This window comes from Carassius gibelio, chromosome A5 (assembly GCF_023724105.1).
Source record: "Carassius gibelio isolate Cgi1373 ecotype wild population from Czech Republic chromosome A5, carGib1.2-hapl.c, whole genome shotgun sequence".
In the NCBI taxonomy this organism is placed as follows: Eukaryota; Metazoa; Chordata; class Actinopteri; order Cypriniformes; family Cyprinidae; genus Carassius; species Carassius gibelio.
Window position 1 is genome coordinate 15954964 of NC_068375.1, and position 19918 is coordinate 15974881.

Genomic DNA, 19918 nt, shown 5'->3' on the forward strand with positions numbered 1-19918 from the left:
CGGGAAGGGCTGGCTGGGTGTCTCGCTTGCTGCGCCATTCCCCCTAACACGGGGATGTGAGCGCCTTCTTCTCCCAGTAGAGTTCCCCGGTTGGCGTACCCTGGTCGAGCATCCTCCAGCACCCTCGGCGTCAGACTTGGCGGAGCAGTCTGTCGCCAGGCCCAGTACTGGCGTTAGCATGCCCGGAGCCGGTCAGCCCCTGTACTGGGCTAGGTGTCCATATGGCTGGGTTCCCTACGGGTAATCCCATATGTGTATTCTTCCACGGTAAGGTTTCCCTCTTGGCAAACCCGTGTCTTCCCTTGACAGATCGCTCTGTCAGTCTCTTCTGGCAGCCGTTCCATCCCTACTCCAAGGTAGGACCTGCCTCAGAGACCCTTTCCATATGTAGTACTGCCCCCTGGGTCAGTCCATATCGGTATATCCACATGTCACCTCCCTACGGGTAGGATGTGGTCTCCGTAGCGACCTTTCCTAAAGGCTCGCTTCCCCATTGTCTTGCCAGCTGAAAGAACAAATAGGGAAGATTTGAAGCAATCTTTCACTGAAGGTTGAAATCCCTTCCATTTACTTTATGTGGGCGGAACAGCAGCATGGCCTTCTCCAGCAGCGATGTACTCACCCTTTGGCCCCTTCGGTACCAAGGTCAGTGAATTTGCGCTGGGGCTTTGGGAAGGTTACGACCTTAAGCGTAGCTTTTGTGGCACGCCAAGGCTTGTCAACAATTGCAGCGCCTCAGGGTTGTGACGAGGTTCAGGTTATGGCGTTTTCCATAGGACCCCATTTGTCGGTCGACATAACTCGTAGTGACCGACAGATAGGGAACGTCTCGGTTACGTACGTAACCCTCGTTCCCTGATGGAGGGAACGGAGACGTTATGTCCCCATGCCACAACCTTGAACCATTCGCTGTTGCCGGGACACGTTCTCGGCTCCTCAGCGTAAAACCTAATGAGTGGATGCACCTGTCGCCCTATTTATACCCGCTGGCACGGGGAGTGGCTCAAGTGTGTTAATCCACTTGCCAATTTCATTGGCGTTTTCTCTTAAAATCAGAGATGATTGGCCTCCCAAGTGAGACCCCATTTGTCGGTCGACATAACGTCTCCGTTCCCTCCATCAGGGAACGAGGGTTACGTACGTAACCGAGACGTTTTTCTTCCTGTTAAACAAAACTCACACCAGGACAACCAGATGATGTCGTTGATCATCCTCCATTTGTTTTTCTTTGCAAGTCACGCATGATCATGGGAATCTCCATGAGACTACAATTGGCAGGTGTGTGGTCTTGCAATCTGGCCAAATCATGTACTAGTGTGTGCAATCAGAGGATTATAATGTTAAACAATGTTTAATACGGTCCTTGTTAATAAACAGAACTGCTTGCGTCTTGCGGAAGAACATCGTAGCCGGAAATACTTCTCTCTGTTTATGTCTATGAAGAATCAGGTACTGGGTTACTCCGCCGCGGTACCCCCAAAGCAATCTAAAATAGTCCGAATATAAACACTTATTATAGGTGCACCCTAGTGATTCAGGACAAGCTAAAAACACGGTTTGGAAAATTGATTCATGGTGTACTCGCTTATTATATACATTTTTCTACATTTTGAACACAAACAAAGTTACGGACCGCAGCTCTGATTGGTTGTTTCTTACCGGGAGCGGTCTGTAACTGCAAATGGCAATAGGACCACTGGGAGGAGCCAGAGGAGCTTGATTTTTTCACAGATTATCTGTCTCATATTCTACTGTCAGGACATAATGACAGGTTTAACAAATATGTAGAAAATATATTTTTACAAAAGTTACCTACTGCAGCTTTAAAGCCCAAATAATACTTTATTTTTGCGTACAGTTTAATGCGTAGCCTTTCAAAATATATTCCATTTGACAGCATGTCTGAATGCAGGTGATATTACACATGCACTCTCGAAAGGTTCATCTTTAGCCAGCATCTGCTGTATTTTTCTTTATCAGTTATGACTGATAAAAATGTCTTTGTACTGTTTTAAACTAAAGTTGCGTCTCTCTCATAACCCTCTCACACAAAGCACTTGTCAAAGTGGCCATCTGTTGTTGTTGCAGTATCTGCTATTTTATTGTTGTTGTTTAGCTTCTCTTTAGTTTTATAAAAAATAAAAAATAAACGGCCCGGGCCAGTGTTGCCACCTTGTGGAACAACTGATTAGTGCAAAACCAAGTCAATGCACATGTGTGACCTGCACGTACAAAGTCGGGTGGTGCGCATACTATTCTGGTAAATACTCGAGTATGGGCAACAAAAAAAAAAAAACAACGAATACTTTGGCCTTAAGTCTGTGGTCTCCACCGGTTTTAAAATCGATTAAGATTTGAAAATTGTCTAGTGTGTCCCAGGCCTTAAGGCAGTTCCTTCGAGGGCTACAGCCCTGCAGAATTTAGTTTCAACTCCAATTAAACACATGATTCAGCAAATCAAGTCATTTAGGTTTATTTGAAAACTACATGGTATTTATGTTGGAGCAGGATTGGAACTAAACTCTGCAGAACAGAGTTGAAGAAAAAAAAATGTATGTCAGGCCATAAACAATGACACTACAATTCAAATGATTAGGCTCAGTAAAGAAATATTTTTATTTATTAAGGAATATGATGCGTTCAACTGAGCAAAATAAAGTAAAGTTATTAATAATGTTACAAAAGATCCTAATAATTGCTGTTCTTTTGAGCTTCTATTCATCAAAGAATTATTAAAAAATCATGATTTCCACAAAAATATTAAACGGCACAATGACACATCTTTTCTTGAGAAGCAAAGTAGCATATTAGAATGATTTCTGAAGGATCACGTGATATGGAGTAATGGCTGCTGAAAATTCAGATTTTCCATCACAGGAATAAATTAAATGTTAAAATATATTAAAAAGAGAAAACAGTTATTTAAAATAGTTTTACTTCTTTTTTGATCAAATAAATGCAACATTGTTGAGCATATTACTCTATTTTCATAACAATACAAATCTTACCAGTACTGTATTTTCAGTTTTTCTTTAGCATGTCCCATAACCTTACCTCCTGCTGTTTTTATTTTTATCAGTGTGCTGACTAATGAAAGAACATGCATAATTTTAAGCAGGAAAAAATAAAAACACTTAAAACAGACATAAGTTTACCTAATTAATAGAGGAGGTAACACATGGTAACACATACCTTTATTCCATTAAGTGCTTTGCCAGGTGAGATTCCAGAGTCTCCCTTTTTTCCCTGCAACACACAGAGGACAAACAACTGATCTCATGGAAAATGTAAAATTTTACATTGAGGTGTGTTTAGATGATTCAAAGCTTTTATAAATGTTCAACAGAGTATGCATTTTAAAACGTTTTTAAATGAAAAGACTTTTTAAGCTTTCTCACTCTTGTTTTGACTCATGTGTACATCACACAGGAAAAGAGGAGGTTACTGGGGAGTTATTGTGACCCCTGCTCTCAAATCCATTCCAGACAGAATAGTGTAACAGGATTCATCTCCTACTTTTTATATATAGACTACATGGATAAGTGTAATGAAGGCTTGCAAAGGAAAGGAGTGTTGTTTACACAAGAGAGTGACCCATGTGCACTAGTGAGAATAAGTTTACAGTAAGTCTCTGCAACGACACTGGGGTTCACTCACCACATTCTTCTGCCTTTTCAGGCAATGAGATGAAGTCATGCTTTATGGTTGTGATTCAAACATGTACAATTAGTAGCATATTTTCCAATTAATTTAAGCTATTAATTTGCTGTTTTGCAGCTGTTTAACAAACGTAAATATGAAAAATCAAGTAAGAGTGCAATTTGTGCCCATAAATCTATGTTAAATGCAAACTGCATGGCATAATCTTGCAGGTTTTGAGTTCAGTTGTGGAGGATTCATCTGGCTCGTACTTTGCAGGGAATGTAAAACTTCCCTCCAACACTGCAATTCAGACACCAAAATATGCTCTCTAAAGCAAAAAGTGTGCTTGTCTACACCATGTGTCTGGACACATTCCAGTTATACTGCTCTTATCCATCATTTGATGATTTACTACTCAATGAATAACAAATTTACTGCTATTTGAATACATTTCTAGAAAGAAAGATCTGCTAGGAAGCCAACAACAAACTAATTGCAACAAAGTGTTAGTTTTCTATTAGGCCCCAAAAGTAGCCAGTGTAGTAGTGTTTTATTGTAGTACTGAAGTAACAGTAGCACGTTTGTACTGCTGTCTTTCTAGGTATTATAAAATATTAGTCAAATACCCAATCACCTATTAAAATGCTACTTAAAGCACAAATGTCATATAATTAGAAGCTATTGAGTAGATAGATCAAAGCTCATGCATATGTTTAATGATCCCCTTTCAATTCGCTGAACTCACTAATAAGTTCAAGACAGTTTTTTGTTATGGTAAGTCCAAACATACTGGGGTACGTTTCCCAAAAGCACTGTTAGCCAACTATGGTTATAATTATGTCGTTAGTAAAATAATTTAATGATTCGTTTTTCCCAAACCATAGCTCAAATGAACATTTGCAAAGAGCATTGCAAACTTATACGTTGTTAAAACTACAGCTTTCGACCAGTGGTTTGCATAGGTTCCATATAAATGATGCTCTTGGGCACACTAACCAAGCTAACATGCAGTACAATCTATATCTTCCATTCTATTTAAATATATATCTTTATCTATCTATCTATCTATCTATCTATCTATCTATATATATATATATATATATATATATATATCCATTTCAGTCTCTAGCTCTAGCTTATATGTCCTCAATAAGCACCGTTTTTGAAGAGTGTGCATGTGTGTAAAAGCGTAAGGGTACTCTGCAGTATGACGTAAGAGGGAAGCCGTGATGAATCAAACCTCAAATTAAGCAAAATGACAAGGAACAGAAAATAATGTAGTCAATGAATTAGTAGAAGTTATTACTCCACTACCTGTGCGTGATATCATTATCGATTGTTTTACATTGTTGAACCAATGTGGTTTAAACAACGGAGATATGCTCAGAAAACATCAGTGACTACTTAGTTTGTACAGCAATGCATCGTACTATGGTGGTTAAGCAGCGAGTAACATTCATTGTATGGGAAACACACTACTGATCAATGTCCAAAAACTACACTAAATTCGTAGTTCCAACAAACATGCTAGTTTAGTAGCATCCACAAAAGCATCACAACACTGTATTCAATGGTACGTACCTTGGGTCCAGGGGTCCCAGGTAGGCCTGGATTTCCATGTGGACCAGGGGGACCCTACAAAACAACACATGTTCACTTCTATTTGTGTGCTGTCTCCTCCATAGTTACTGTGCTGGGTCACAAGCCTTGACCCACATCATTGTCTTTTTCCCAAACAATAAATGGCCAATAAACAGACAAGAAAAGGGGGGATAAAAGAGAATGTACAGAAAGAGAGAGCGTAAGAGACTTCTGGCAGTTCAATAGCTGCTATCGGGGTCCCAAATTAACACTCATAAATCACCAATTACAAATGAGGTCAAAAATTTACTTTGGCAGGTAAAATGAGTCACTCCCCTGTTAGGAACAGCAACATGATTTAAATCAAATTATAAAATGATAATTTGACTCTAAATGATGTAAGGAATATAATCTAATTAAATCTAAGACAAACCGCTTAATAATAAATACATATGTCAAAACTGACCCGTCTTCAAACAACTTTTTCCTTAGTGGAAATAAAATTTTGAGACATTTAATTTGGAAGCCTGAAAGTTTTTTTCTTCTACAGTATGTGGTGAAATATTTTGCTCAAATAGTTTCTCTCCGAAATCTCCCTGGGTTCAAGTAAAAGGATAAATGAATTTTAGAATGAAACAGATCAGATTAAATTGAACGTCTATGCCAGTGCATGTATAAACAGAGCCAGAATCTGGTTGCATTTAGGATAGCCGTTCACCGACTTGATAAACCTGATCCTAAAGCAGTGATGGATTCTGTAAATGCCTCACAAAGCTATGTATGGTGCTCTTTATTAAATTCAGACAGAAACTTGGATAGAATGAGTGCAGAAAAAAAGAAAGCTCAAGGCAATAAATTAAGATTTACAATGGATTCCTTCATTCTTACAGGGGTTCAGGACCTCACAGCCCCCAACTTTTACTCCAAACACTGGAAAATGTTTTTAAACCAGAATCAGAACATTTACTTTAGTCCCTTAAAGTCGCCAAACCTGTCACAATCTGAGGGAAGCAGTTTAGTCAAATTTAGGGAATGTAGAAATGTTTAAAAACCTCATACATTTTTCATTATTCTGGCCCTCTAAGTACTATAAGTAAGTAGCACAGTTTGCCCAAGGCATGCATTCAGAAATGCAAAAAATAAAGTGTTGTGTTTTAAAGGGTAATTCTGGCATATGCTTTTGGCATATACCATATGGACATGGTGTTCTTCATTAGCTCACTTTTCCAGCAGTGACCAGGGGGTTTGAGTAGAGAGAATGCAAGAAAGCTCCCTAGACACTGATTTATACACTCTGTTAGTAAAGCAGACAAAATAAATGTGATCTTAAACAGCAAAATGCAAAAGCCACAATCCAAATGGCTGTCACTTTGGAGATTAATATGTGCGAAATTAAACTAAAGACCACACTGATAGGGAACAAACACAAGGAGTGGGGTGGTGGTGAGGTGGGGTGATTTGTTCTTGATGATGTTGTTTATTTGCACACAATCCTTATCTGAAGTAAGCTGTGGAGGATGCAAGCAGACTGCAATCTGGCATACTTGAGTGGGCCTGTACAATGTCATTCCACTGTTAAAATCCAGGAAATTTAGAAACTGGCTCGACTATATTTCATCTCATTATATATCCTGGTTATGCTGGTTATAACCATTCTCTATTGTTAAATCATCATTTGATAAATTACTGCTGTCAAGATCACTAGAAAATGTACACAAACATCTATCATAAATTAAATTCTGTTTACAGTTTCTGGCACAGCCCTATTTGAGCACATTTAGTGGCTGCTTAAATGGATCATTAGTCAGTTTTTGTGTTGAAAGACAGCTCAACTGTTTGTTTCATGTTTCATAATGTGTAAACGTATTTCAGCATATATCCTGGGATCTTATCAGATACAATTTAAAAATAATTAGACCTAAATTAAAGGAAGAGTTCAGCCAAACTAAACAGACCAATTCTGGATGTGCACACTATGGGACAGTGAGGGCATGGAAAGGATGCTCTCGGTGGAGCGGTTGTGGGATATTTCCTGCGTTGCCTAGCAGCCATTGCTGTCTCTCACCAACAGTGTTCAAACTTTCTGTAGGCCTGCTTGGTTGCTGCACGCCAGCCAGCTCTGTCATTGGCTCTGGATTCCAGTTGTACTACAGGGAAGTCTACATACTATAGACTATTTCTGTCTTTTGAAGGTGTTTTTTTTTTTTTTTTTTTTTGACAACAGCAACTCCTGTGGCCCTGAGACAATGTTCAGTAAAGAATCTGGCATGGGAGGCAGGAACTGTCCATGTGTATAACATGTCCTTTGCAGTGAAGCTGGGTCTTTATAGTCATGGCTCTCCAGAATCTCTAGATTTGTCACTCTGTCCTGCCATTTGATGTACATAATTAGAGACCTCTGATGGCATAACATTTGCTACGGTTACGCCTATCGTTTACACTAGTCCAGCGATTTCAACCTTGTTTTAGTTTGAAAACTCCTGGGTTGCGTTTCAGTGCATGGATCAAAACGGACACTTTTGAAAATCCTTGATGACCGTGTGAACAATAACATAATGCGCACTGTTGTACCCATAGATACACGGGCGTAATTTCCTATGGGGACAGGGGGGACATGTCCCCCCCACTTTTCAAAATCCCGTTCGTGTCCCCCCCACTTTCAAACAGATAAGTGCTTTCAAATGTTTTTTTTTTTTTAACCGCGCGCCATCATCTTCACGGAGGAGCAGGACCGAGCAGAACAGACATCCTGCCTGTCTGTGTCGACGAGCGCGTCTGCGTACAGGCAGGACTCGTGCACACTCTAAATAGTGTAAGCGCACTGAAAGTTCTACTGAGCAGCCGGTATCGCAGTCAGTCATGAAATCTCCAAGCATGAAACGCCAGCAACAGATGACTTTAATGTCTTCATGGATGAAAAAAAAGGAGATGTGAGTTGGTTGATTCAGTAAATCAGCTCAGGTCAGGGTAATCAAAATGTCTGTCAACTTATTTTTTTACAGTCTATGGTCTACAACTGTTAATGAGCTAACGTTAACATGCACTGTTGCTAGGTAACTTTAGACCGTTAGCTAGCTAACCTAAACATTTAATGTTGCCTAGAACATTCTGTGTCTGCTTTAAACAGCAGCGTTTTCTGTCAGCTATGTATGACAAGCAGACTCTGGCTGCTACTCAACTCATTATTCGGTTGTTAAGTGATGACGTAAGAAGTGCTGCTTCCGGGTCCAAGCCTCAACTCGCTTCACTTGAGAATACGATCTCAGCAGCCGTTTATGAGCACTGTTTATTCATATTAATCATTTAAGCTAAACGCTTTCAAACTTACGGTATACACTACAGTCTCCGTGCTCACAGCGTCCCAAACACAAATAATTTTTATATATTTTTTTTATATTTATATTTTCATTGTCTGGCTATCTGCACTGTAAACCCAAATGCTCAAAATAATTAAACTGATTGAGTAGTATAAACTTAATTTTCCAAAAAAGTTCTACTAACTCAAGTAGTTTGGGTTTGTGTGACTTTTTAATAGTTTTTGAGTGATTTAAAATTATTATTTTTGATTAACTGAAACAACTTGCTCATTAAGTAAGTGTCACTTAGGAATATAATTTAACTTTACTTATTTTTTATTTTTATTTTTTTAGTTGTTTCAACATGATGTCTGCATATGACATTAGTAAACTTTGTGTGTGTGTGCGCGCGTGTGTGGTGAAGCAATTTGTCACCTTTAATTAAATTATATACATATAAATAAGTTAAAATAAAATAAAAACTTCATTTGACTAATGAAGCTTGTGTCTTCATGAATTCAGCTTTAAAAATTATTTTGCAAGAAAAATATTACATAAATATTACAAATTTTACATACACAAACGTTAACACTAACCAGAACAGCTGTTTTAATGTGTGCACAAAATACAATATTATATTATATATTATATATCTATTATATATACAGTATTATATATAGAATGGGCCTTTATCACATGCAGTAAAAAAAATGTTTGTTTAAAAAACTTTTCCGTTGACGTAAGGGTCGTTATTTTATTGGCTTACGCGGCTAACGTGCTCCAAGGTCAGTGTGAGACTTTTACGACGTTGTGGGAGCGCGCAACGCTTGGATAACGTTTGCTTTGGCGCCACAAAATACTGCAGTGAGTGAGGAGGATCTCAGCTTCAAGTTGTCGGCAGTTATCACGGTAAGTGTTAAATGCATTTTAAATAGGCGCTTATCTAGTGAACAGTTGCAACAGTTTAGTCTAGAAAAAACTTTAAATAGCGTTCACCAGTTACGTATATTTACATCCAAAAGTAATGGATGTCCTGCAAGGAATAACTGATGAAATGGGCCTGAAAAAAAAATGAACGGCGAACGGGCGAAGCATATGTTACACATTAGTTAACTTCTATATCATTTTCGAACGGATCATAGTCTATATTTCCGCTTGCACAACGTACGAGACAATGTAACTTTGCCTAACGTTCCATTTGTTTTATTTAAAGACATTAGACACGCGATTTAAAAATAAACATTAGTTACTAATTTTGTCTGGTGTGCAAAAACACTATATAACTTGGAAAAAATACTTTTCCCAATGAGGTGATGTGCCACTGATACGCAATTTGGGGAGTTGGAGAGCACGTGCCATTGCAGAAATGTGCCTGGAAATCCTCTGAACACTTTCATATATTTTAAGTCTAATATGGTAAAATGATATAGACCTGTTACGCGTTCAAGTTTTGACTGATGACATCTTTTTTGACATATAAAACACTGTGGCCCACAACTATCACATTCCGGCTTAATATTTAACAGCTGCAACTGTCTATTATATAGTAGTCCCCTTTATGTTTGGTGTTACATCAACATAACTTTTTACATGTTTCATTACTGGATAAATAATTCAAATTTCTCACAAATTATTCAGTGAAAATTCATATTTAATGGTTAACGTTACTTGTCGGCACCTATTGGCGTAACAACGTAATTGTGCCATGTAAATTATGATCTTTCAGAATATATATTGCAGTTTCAATCGAGATCTTTTAACAATTAATCGTGCAGCTCAAGTGGTAGCTGTATTCTCTGGTCATGGTCATGTAACCTGTTTGTTGAATTGTACTCGGATAATTAAACTGTTTTTTTTCTTTTTTCTTTTTTGGAGCTATACACTTTCTAACATTAATTTTGTTTTTCTTTCAGGTTGTTGGCTTCAATATGATTTGGCAGTGTAAGTTGTGTTCAGCTTCTTTTACTGAACGACTGCAAATATTTAAGCACTACAGACTGCAGCATAGCCACTTTTCCAGTGTATGCCCCCTTCCATGCATCTACAATTATTGCATGTGTACATTTAAGACTTTTAATAGTCTTAGAACTCATTTGGCAAGATGTCACACTCACCAATTTGGCAGTAGTGCAGAACACTGTCAGCAGTCTCTGTTGTTTAAATGCCCTTTATGCCCATTTCAGCAGCATTTTTCTGAATCTGTTGTCTTCTGCCATCTTAGAAGGCATTTAAGAAATCATGAAACAGTGGCTTGCCCATATAAGGATTGCAGCTTTACCACTAATGTGTACTCTACATTCAATTCTCATAAAAGTAGATCACACCAAGCAAGTGTTTCGTCAGACTTTAAAAATGACATTGTCAGTGAAGTTGCTCAACCCAGTATTCCTGCAGTTGATGGTGATTTGAATGAAGAACCTTCAGGTATAGATGAGGATCCATTGGGGGATGATGGTGTGTGTGACACTGACAAACTAAAACAAGATCTCAGAATGAATTTATCTTCCTTATTTCTAAAGATGCAGGCAATCCTCCATGTCTCAAACACAGCTACCCAGGAAATAGTGGAGCATTTAAATCAGGTCTGCTTCTTATCGCAGCCTTTGATCAAGAAGGAAATTCAAGATATATTGCAGAGAAATGGTTGCAATTTGGCAGAATCTGCACTGGATGAGGTTGTAAGTGGAGTTATGGACTCTAATGTTATATTTACTAGTACTTCTAATTGTGCAGAGTTATCCACATCGAAGCGCAGAAAAATCTTTTTTGAGCACAACTATCCATGTGTAATGCCAATTGAGTATCAGCTGGAGCAACTTGGACATTCCATAATGTATGTTCCTATCCTTCGAATGATTCAGGAGTTGTTTAAGAACACAGACATTCTAAAAATAATTACTGATCCAAATACCAATTCTGGTCAATATGCATCATGTTGCAATGGCTCTTATTTCCTTGAAAATGAATTATTTTCAACCGGTGATCTCATTTTACCCCTCCAGCTATATATTGATGATCTTGAAATTGCCAACCCACTTGGCACATCACGTAAAATTCACAAACTTTGTGCTGTTTACTGGGCATTTGCCAATATGCCACCAAAACACAGATCAACTTTACACAATATACAGCTAGCATTGCTTGCAAAAGTGACAGACATCCATAAGCATGGGTATGCAGCTGTACTTGCTCCATTATTACGTGATGTTCATATTCTTGAACAGGATGGTGTCTTTATTGAAAGAGCTGGTCGCAATGTCAAAGGTACCATCTTTTGTGTTTCTGCTGACAATCTAGCCGCCCATGGATTAAGTGGCTTTGTGGAGTCATTTAAAGAAGGCTATGTTTGCAGATTCTGCTTGGCCACAAGAGAACAGTTTAAAGCAACTGAAGCCAGGCAGTTTTCTCAAAGAACCAAAGACAGCCATGACCTTCATGTACAAAACCTTCTGGAAAGTGACACTTGCTCCAACCACTTTGGTGTTAAAGCTAGTTGTGTCTTGCGTGACTCCCTGGATTACTTTCATCCAATCACAGGCTTTCCTCCAGATGTACTTCATGATCTTCTGGAAGGAATAGTTCCTGTGGAGCTTTCTCTCTGCATTAAGACTATGATCCGGATGAAGTACTTCACTTTAGAGTATTTGAACCAAAAGATTGCATCATTCCCATATCAGCACACTGATAAAGTGGATAGACCTCATCCAATTCCCAAAACATTTTTGTCTCGAGGAACGATAGGAGGGAATGGACATGAAAATGCTACTCTGCTCCGACTGCTTCCATTACTTGTAGGCAGTGTAGTACCAGAAGGTGATGGTGCATGGACAGTTTTGATGGAACTGAAAGAGGTAGTGCAGTTAGCATTATGCCCATCATTTACTGATGAAACCTTAGACTATTTTCAGTCCAAAATCAGTGATCATAAGCAAGTACTTCTGCAAACGTTCCCAGAGTTTAACCTTTGTCCTAAACATCACTACGTGGAGCATTACCCCACCATGATCAAGTGCTTTGGGCCCCTGGTGCATGTTTGGACAATGCGATTTGAGGCCAAACACCGTTTTTTTAAACGAGTGGTGCATGACGCTCAAAACTTCAAAAATATTTTGAAGACAATGGCAGTCAGACACCAACACATGATGGCATACCATCTTGCTGCCCCTTCATTTTTCAACCCTGAAACACAAGCGTCCAGTGTTGACTCTGTTCTGGTTTCAGCTCTACCAGAAGTAGCTCAGCTACACATCAGAAGACTAACAACTAGTGACACAATATACCAGACATCAAAGGTTACCATCAATGGCACAGACTATGTCTGTGGAATGTTTTTGTCTGTCGGAGAGAGTGGTGGACTACCTAGGTTTTGCAGAGTAGAACACATTTACCTTGTCAATAGCACCATTTCATTCCTTTGTTCTGATTGTGAGTCCTGGTTTTCAGAACATCTTGGATCCTATGAGCTCTCACCTTCACAGACAAGTCTGTCAATCCACCTAAGGTCTGACTTAAACGATTCAGTCCCTCTCTCTGCATACGAGGTAGAAGGCTCGCTTCTGTTGACACCCAAGAGATTCATACAAATAAAACAAGCCAGTGGTGAGTATTTTTCATGAATCAATTACTATTTTTATTACGGTGCAGTATATAATCTGTGTATTTTAATAAGTATTTATACATGCCAATCTTTTGATTTCCATCAGCATAATGGCAGCTTTATCTCCACAAGCCATGATCCTTCGTGTTGTTGAGCCAGACCGGGCTAGAAAATTAAAACTTAGTTCACGACCAGCCTCTGTTGATGCACTGATTGCTGTTATAAAAGAACAGCTGGAAATAGACCTTGACTTCAGTTTAAAATATGAAGACCCTGACTTTGATGGAAAACTTACTTCCCTCTCTGACATTGATGAGTTGCCACAGAAAGCTGTTGTGCATGTGTCATTTGAGCAAGATTCCAGCTCTGTTGCATCAACAGAAACAATGTCAAGTGTATCATCCTCAGAACGTGGGAGAAGATGGCCTTCACATATTTTTCCAATTCCCACATTTTCTTTTGACGTTGAACTGAGACTTCGGGAAGGTAATGCTGAATTTGAGAAGAACAACAAGCAACTTCAGTTAACTAGAGACATAAAACATGACATTTTAGAAAAGCTAGCATCTGTGATGTATGGCTACAAGGCTTATCCCAGTGATAAGGAGATAGCAATGGTAGCTGAGGCTCTTGTGGTAAAACATCCTTGCTTGAAAGAAGCAGGATCTCAGACTGGCTGGAATGGGTGGAAAAATAGCCTCAAATTTAAGATGGGGAACTATAGGAGCAAGATGAGAAGGGCTGGATGTCCAGAGATCACTGTAAATGCTGGAAAAAGGAGTGCAATGAATCCTGACAATGAATCTTCACATTCAAATATTAAAAGACCCAAACGAGCAGAAGTAAACTTTTTGCCCAACTTTCCCCAAGGAGAAAATCCCTCAACTCTTGAACAGTTGAGACAGAAAATTGTTGATGAAATGAAGAAAGCTGAGAAGAACTTACCACTTATAAAAAAGATGATGCAAACCACCTTTGCTCTGCGGCGACAGACCATAGTGAAGACATGCCCACCAGTAAAAGAGCTCATGGAACTCTGGCCTGCACTCAAAATGGAATCTGAGGTAATGTGGGGTAACACTGTTTGTCCTGTTATTGCTTTCTTGATAACATGTACCACATTCAGGGGCTGTTTTCTGTGAGGGGGTAGTAGATTAACCAGGTTCACATAATGAACATGGCTGTGTTCTCTGTCTTTCATTGTTTTAAAATGTAGGTGTATGCAGAGTTCCAACGGATTACAAACGAGAACCTGCCCAACACATTCTACTCTGAGCTTGACCGACATCTTCCTAGACTGATGACCCTGTTCAGACAGAAAGCATCCAGAACCGGGAAGACATCAGATACTTTAACTGAAATCCTAAGAATCCATGATGACCAGGTAAAAATATTGTTGTACATTTTGTAGGCTAAAACTTAATTAAAATATTAAAGTTTGAAAACATTAGAAAATGTTGATGATTCAAATCAGCTTTGAACACTACAACTTGTCCTTTTTTTTTTTTTTTTGTATTTGCATATCTGATTGTATTGTTTAGAATTTACAGTTTAGTTATGTACAGTTCTGTTTTTATCATTATAGGAGTTTCATGACATACACACCAAACGTGTCACTGTTCTTCATGCGCTTCCTGTGTATCTACGTGAGGACGTCTCTGGGTTTTTAAGGACCTGCATGGTGAGTATTTAAAAAAAGAAATATCACATTACCACACTAAACAGTTCTTATAAATACATACATGCTTACTCTTGTTCAGTCTTTCCAACCAAATAGTTTGTGCGATTTGTTTTCTTTGACCCCACTGTAAAATAGTTTTAGTTCTAGATTATTTTTTACGCTTTTTTTTTTGTTGCATAGTATCAATCTCTTGCAACGTTTGTTTACTGTTAGCTTGGCTGGCTTGACAGATATTCTGTTTTTGCTTTAATATCCATTTTATTTTACAGGACACATCTGATGAGCCAGAGCTTTTAGATGTTGCAGTGGCCCTCCTCACAGTCATCAAAGATAATGACACAAGTCCAGTTCACTTCCAGCCTGTGAAAATCTCTGTTGTCATCGAAAGTGAGATTGTGGGCAGCCTCTCCAGATTTGCTGATGCCTTCCTGGTAATGTTTGGACTAATCTATGCACTACACCTCAACTATCCCAGGGGACTGACCAACACTTTTGAATTCATTCAAAAGATTTTGCTTGGTCTTGATGAGGGTAAACTGTCACCCAAGTTACAGAGTCTCAAAAATGACTTGATGTGTATGTAGAAATGTATTGGAAAAATTACTAAGGCCTGGCAGTTCCTCAGTAGTTCAATGTAAAAACAATTTGTGAAAATAATGGTTGAAAGGTTTTTGCACTTTTTTCCCCCAAAATGTGCACAGTGTGCATTTATTAATGTGCAGTTTTCATTTCTAAATGTTATTTGTGATTTTAAAACAGCTCTTGTTCTTTACAATTGTTAAGTACAGCTGGGTAGTACTTGGTAACAATGCATGTAATTTAGTTTTAAATGGTTCATGTTTTTGTAAAAGTTCATGCAGGTTTGTGAATTTGTAATGTCAGAGATGTGGTCTTAATCAGTTTTTCAGGTTTTATCATAGTGCACCTTTTTTCTGTCTTTTAAATGAAGTGTTAAATAGGAAAGGACAAGAACTCAGCACACTGTAATTTTAAACTGTTTAAGTTTGTTGAACTTAAAATATTTGAGGCAACGAGTTACATCAAAAAAATTAGTTTTGATTCATATGATTTTGAGTCTTGTGTTTTAAAAGGTTTGAGTAACTTGTACTTAAAACACAAAGACAAAGATACTAATAAATAATGAGTTCATTCAACTTAAAAGTGGCTCTTTGTGAAATTTTTTTTTAAGTGTTTTTAACTAAATGTCTTGAGTATGTGAAAGCTAAATTTTAAGTCACTGTAACTAAAACTATTTCAGTTAATTTCATAACATGTTTTAATTTAACTGAAATTAAAAGGTTTATGTAGTATGTAATATAGATATTTAATTTTTTTTTAAATTAAATTTTTAAGTTCATTAACTTAAAAAATTTGAGGCAACGAGTTACATCAAATTTTTTGAGTTCTGCTTACTAATTTGGGTTTACAGTGTGGGACTTCGGTATGGAGTTAAAGGTTAAGATTATAAATTTTTTGCTAGTATTGTATCACATTGTGAGTTTATATTAGCACCTTTTGTTGTTTTCTCGTGGTAACTGATAGAGCGTTTGGACACGGAAGCGCTGCTACGTGACGTCAGACTTAACAAGCGAATACTCAGATGCAGAAATAAAATAAGTCTTAATAATAAATGTTTTTTCTAAACTTGAGCTATTGTTGTTCACTTACAATATTTGTTCATTTAAAATGGAAGTTAATTTGTAAAAATTGATTTACTTGTTCAAAGAAAAGGCTTAATGTCTAGCTAGCTTGAGTTAGCCTATATTTAATATAGTGTTATGGTTATGTGATGAGCCTGAGTATAGTTTTACACATCAGCCCAGTCTAGTCTGTAAAGTTATTGATACGCAGTCAGGTTTTTTTTTACACATTAATCTGAAAATGAATGTAGCACACCCAGTTTTTAAAATATACATCCAGAGACTCTTTTCTGGCTATGTGGACTCAATATGATCATAACTCAGTTGTTTTCATATCAGAGCACAGATGAGGTGGAGCTGCTTCAGAACAGAGAGGGTGAGATAGGGAAAAGCAGTAGCAGCACAACGTTACAGGTAGGTTATGTGCTGTATGAAAGGCCTGGTGATTTTGATTTGTTGGTGATAAAAGGGAAGAAGAGTACACGATAAATAGTGAATACAGTTTGAATATTATCAAATTAAATGTTACAGACAAATGTATTTTTCCCAAGGTCTTATCGGTCAAAATAAAGGACAGGTAACGAATAACAGAAATGCATGTTGTTTTATTAAAAGAATTTTAAAATATAAATTAAAATATAGGCCTAATATGTGAGAATATTGACATTTTTCATATTAATCCATGTAGCCTAGCTCACTAAATACCACTTTTAATGCTCCGATGCAAAGTAAACCACAATTTATTTTGAATAAATAACACATAATTAATATAATATAAATAATACTGCACACCTATTAAATGTGTCTAATCTAAAATATGGTTTTATACTATGTAGCTTAGAGAAAATATAAGCACAGGCTCAGGGACAGCTTAACATTTATCCTGCTTGAATGCTGTTTAAGAAATGCACATAACTTCATAAGTACCAAACTTTCATCTGTAAATATTAAATCTTAATTATTTTAAATATTTTAACTACAGTGTTTTTCTTTCATTTTCCCCAACTGCAGCCGTCAAATGTAACACACCAGCGAGGCAAAACTGACATCTTTTTGCGAAAATGTGCATGGATGCGCTTGTTTGATAACTTGTGGTTAAAGCGTCACTCAGCGATCAAAAGCTGCAAATGCACTTTACAGACGCCAGGACGGTAGAACCGCCGTTTTGGTTGTGTGTGGTTTTATGTGTGTGTATTGGCACGATTGTTCAATTAGTTAGCCAATATCATTCATCATTATAAGTAGGCTAGTAATAGGCTGAATTGCAAATAGGTAGCCTTATTCTAATACACGCAATGACTACCCTTCAATACATTTTTATATTTATGTCGCCTACACAATATTATTTTACACTGTAATCCTTTTGTTTTTAATATTTGGCATGGTTGTGGCTTAAGTAGGCTTAAGACCAAGACCACCAAAAGCTCAGAGGCAACAATGATGACTCCCTTTTCCAGCCTTCAACCTTCACTTTGCACCCAGACAAGGTTGATAGTAAACTAGTAAAAGATGTAGTTGTGTAGTGTGTGGTGTATTATGTATTGAAATCCTTAAGAGGTAATGGAAACCAAATGACAAAGAATTCATATTAATACATTGCTACAATCAGCACTTACAGTATATAACACATGAAGGCAGATGACAAGGCCAAGGTGCACAGAACACATGGTCAATGTCATGAAATTCACATTTCACCATTCTTCAAAATAAGTAAAGCAGCGCACTTGCCATCTGGCTGCCATAAGTCACTGACTGGTAAATAAATGATAAATTTTAAGATTTTAAGTAGGGGATTTTTTTTAGGCCATATCGCCCAACCCTAAAAGCAAGTAAAGATGGTTCCCTTTAAAATCAGTTTCAGTTACTTATAAACATCAGCCCTCGATGTTTATAAGTAACTGAAAAAAGCACAAATGACAGGGCATGACAAAACTTCTCCAGGCTCCAAAAATACCCTTATAGACCTCAGAGGGTTAATAGACTTTTATTTCTGAAATACCACTTTTTTTTAATAATTTTTTTTATATTACAAAATATCATCAAAATATTTATATATCACTTGTTTCATTCTTTGTACGTTATCGCATTGAACAAGGGTTAGGGTTAAGGTTAGGGTTAGGGTTAGGTTAGGATCCCAAGGCTCCTGACCAGCAAAACTGGAGAGCTTAAGAGCCGGTGAGCACCGGTAAGGCTTTAAATGCCTTTAATAAGACTGTTACAAAGAGCCCTTTCTTTAGTTCAACAGAATGGGTTCCCACAGTCCAGCCCTAAGGGGCCTCTCTAAAGGGCAGTCTCATAGGCCAGGGCAGGTTTCTTACACACAAAACGTCTAGATTTCCTCCCAGGGAAGTCTCTTTGAATCACTTACTAACTGATATCTCATTGTCTCAAGCTTTCTTTCACTCTCAATTACAAATTTACTTAGTAAAGAGTAATTTCTACAAGGTACTTGCTCCTCAAGAGTAAATCTTTTTCACAAAAAACAAAAACAAAAACAAATAAAAAACAGTATATTCAACAAAAATATGTTAGTCTTGTAGCTAACAAATAATTTCACTACACATTTTAAAAGCAATTTTTATATTTTTACTACACCATGGATACAACAATTTCTGACAAAGTAATTAGCGTTAAATAGTAACGAGTCATCCTTGACCATAAACAAAATAATTTAGTTCAGTTCAAAGTCCTCTCAGCTATGAATGACATAGTTAGGCATAATCTGTTTGTAATACTTCCAACATATGGATTTCAAAACTGCAAATTTATCTTACAATTTTGTTATTTCATCTGACAAACAGACCATGTTTTTCTGGCATCCTAGAAGAAGTAACTAGAGTGATATTGAAACTGGAACATGGTTGTCTGGTCTGTAGTGAAATTGCCAGTGTGAGGAATTACCTAATGCAGAAACACCAATTTCATCACCTTGTAATGCAGTTTTGGCAAACTTAAGTCCAGTAAAACAACATGCAAAGAAAAATTAGGTTGACTTGGATAAAATAAAAACTGAGATCTCCTAAGCAACAGAAACATGGGAAAAATAAGGGAAAGATTTTAACAGGCTTACCCTGGGTCCTCTCTTTCCTGGTAATCCTGGCTCGCCAGGAGGTCCTGGAGGTCCCTGAAAGTGAAGGGTAGGGGAAACTGTGACAAAACGAGTGACATTGAATGAACTCTCAAACAAGGCAGTAATCGTCCTATTAGATGGAGGTAGTGAACCCTAGTCAGTGTTTTAGGATACTTTGGGACTTAAATTCTTAAACATGCAACTATATAGTGTTTCAGTGACTTGTTAAAAAAAGACAAGAATAAATTGAAATAAGAAGAAAAAAATGCTGAGGTACAGTATTTTTTAAATGTTACAAGTTGGAACTGGTTTATAAAAATGCAAGGTTTTCTTTGAAAACAACTTTGCCAAAACTAAAGTTCTTTTTTAAAGTAATTAAAATTGGACAGCCATGGTTTTCAATAAACTCTT

At 37.5% G+C, this 19918-nt stretch overlaps 2 protein-coding genes across 4 annotated transcripts in view; one reads left to right on the top strand and one right to left on the bottom strand.

Annotated features, from left to right (window-relative positions):
• The window catches only part of LOC127997392 (collagen alpha-1(XXVII) chain B), a 118345-nt gene that overhangs the window by 80048 nt on the left and 18379 nt on the right, over positions 1-19918 (bottom strand). Inside the window, exons 4-6 of the mRNA XM_052592022.1 lie at positions 19508-19561; positions 5224-5277; positions 3193-3246 (exon numbers count right to left, since the gene is read on the bottom strand). Of these exons, the coding sequence (XP_052447982.1) occupies positions 3193-3246; positions 5224-5277; positions 19508-19561 (162 nt within the window). The remainder of the gene's footprint in view (positions 1-3192; positions 3247-5223; positions 5278-19507; positions 19562-19918) is intronic.
• Positions 9231-15958, top strand: LOC127997356 (uncharacterized). Of its 3 annotated transcripts, XM_052592019.1 has the most exons (7): positions 9231-9428; positions 10433-10460; positions 12963-13118; positions 13223-14180; positions 14333-14500; positions 14702-14797; positions 15067-15958. In XM_052592019.1, the coding sequence occupies exons 4-7, from the start codon at positions 13227-13229 to the stop codon at positions 15379-15381; spliced, it is 1533 nt and encodes a 510-aa protein (XP_052447979.1). In that variant the 5' UTR covers positions 9231-9428; positions 10433-10460; positions 12963-13118; positions 13223-13226; the 3' UTR covers positions 15382-15958. The 3 variants fall into 3 exon arrangements, with proteins under 3 accessions (XP_052447979.1, XP_052447981.1, XP_052447980.1); XM_052592021.1 differs by lacking the exon at positions 9231-9428 and having other exon boundaries at positions 10165-10460; XM_052592020.1 differs by lacking the exons at positions 9231-9428; positions 10433-10460 and having other exon boundaries at positions 12537-13118.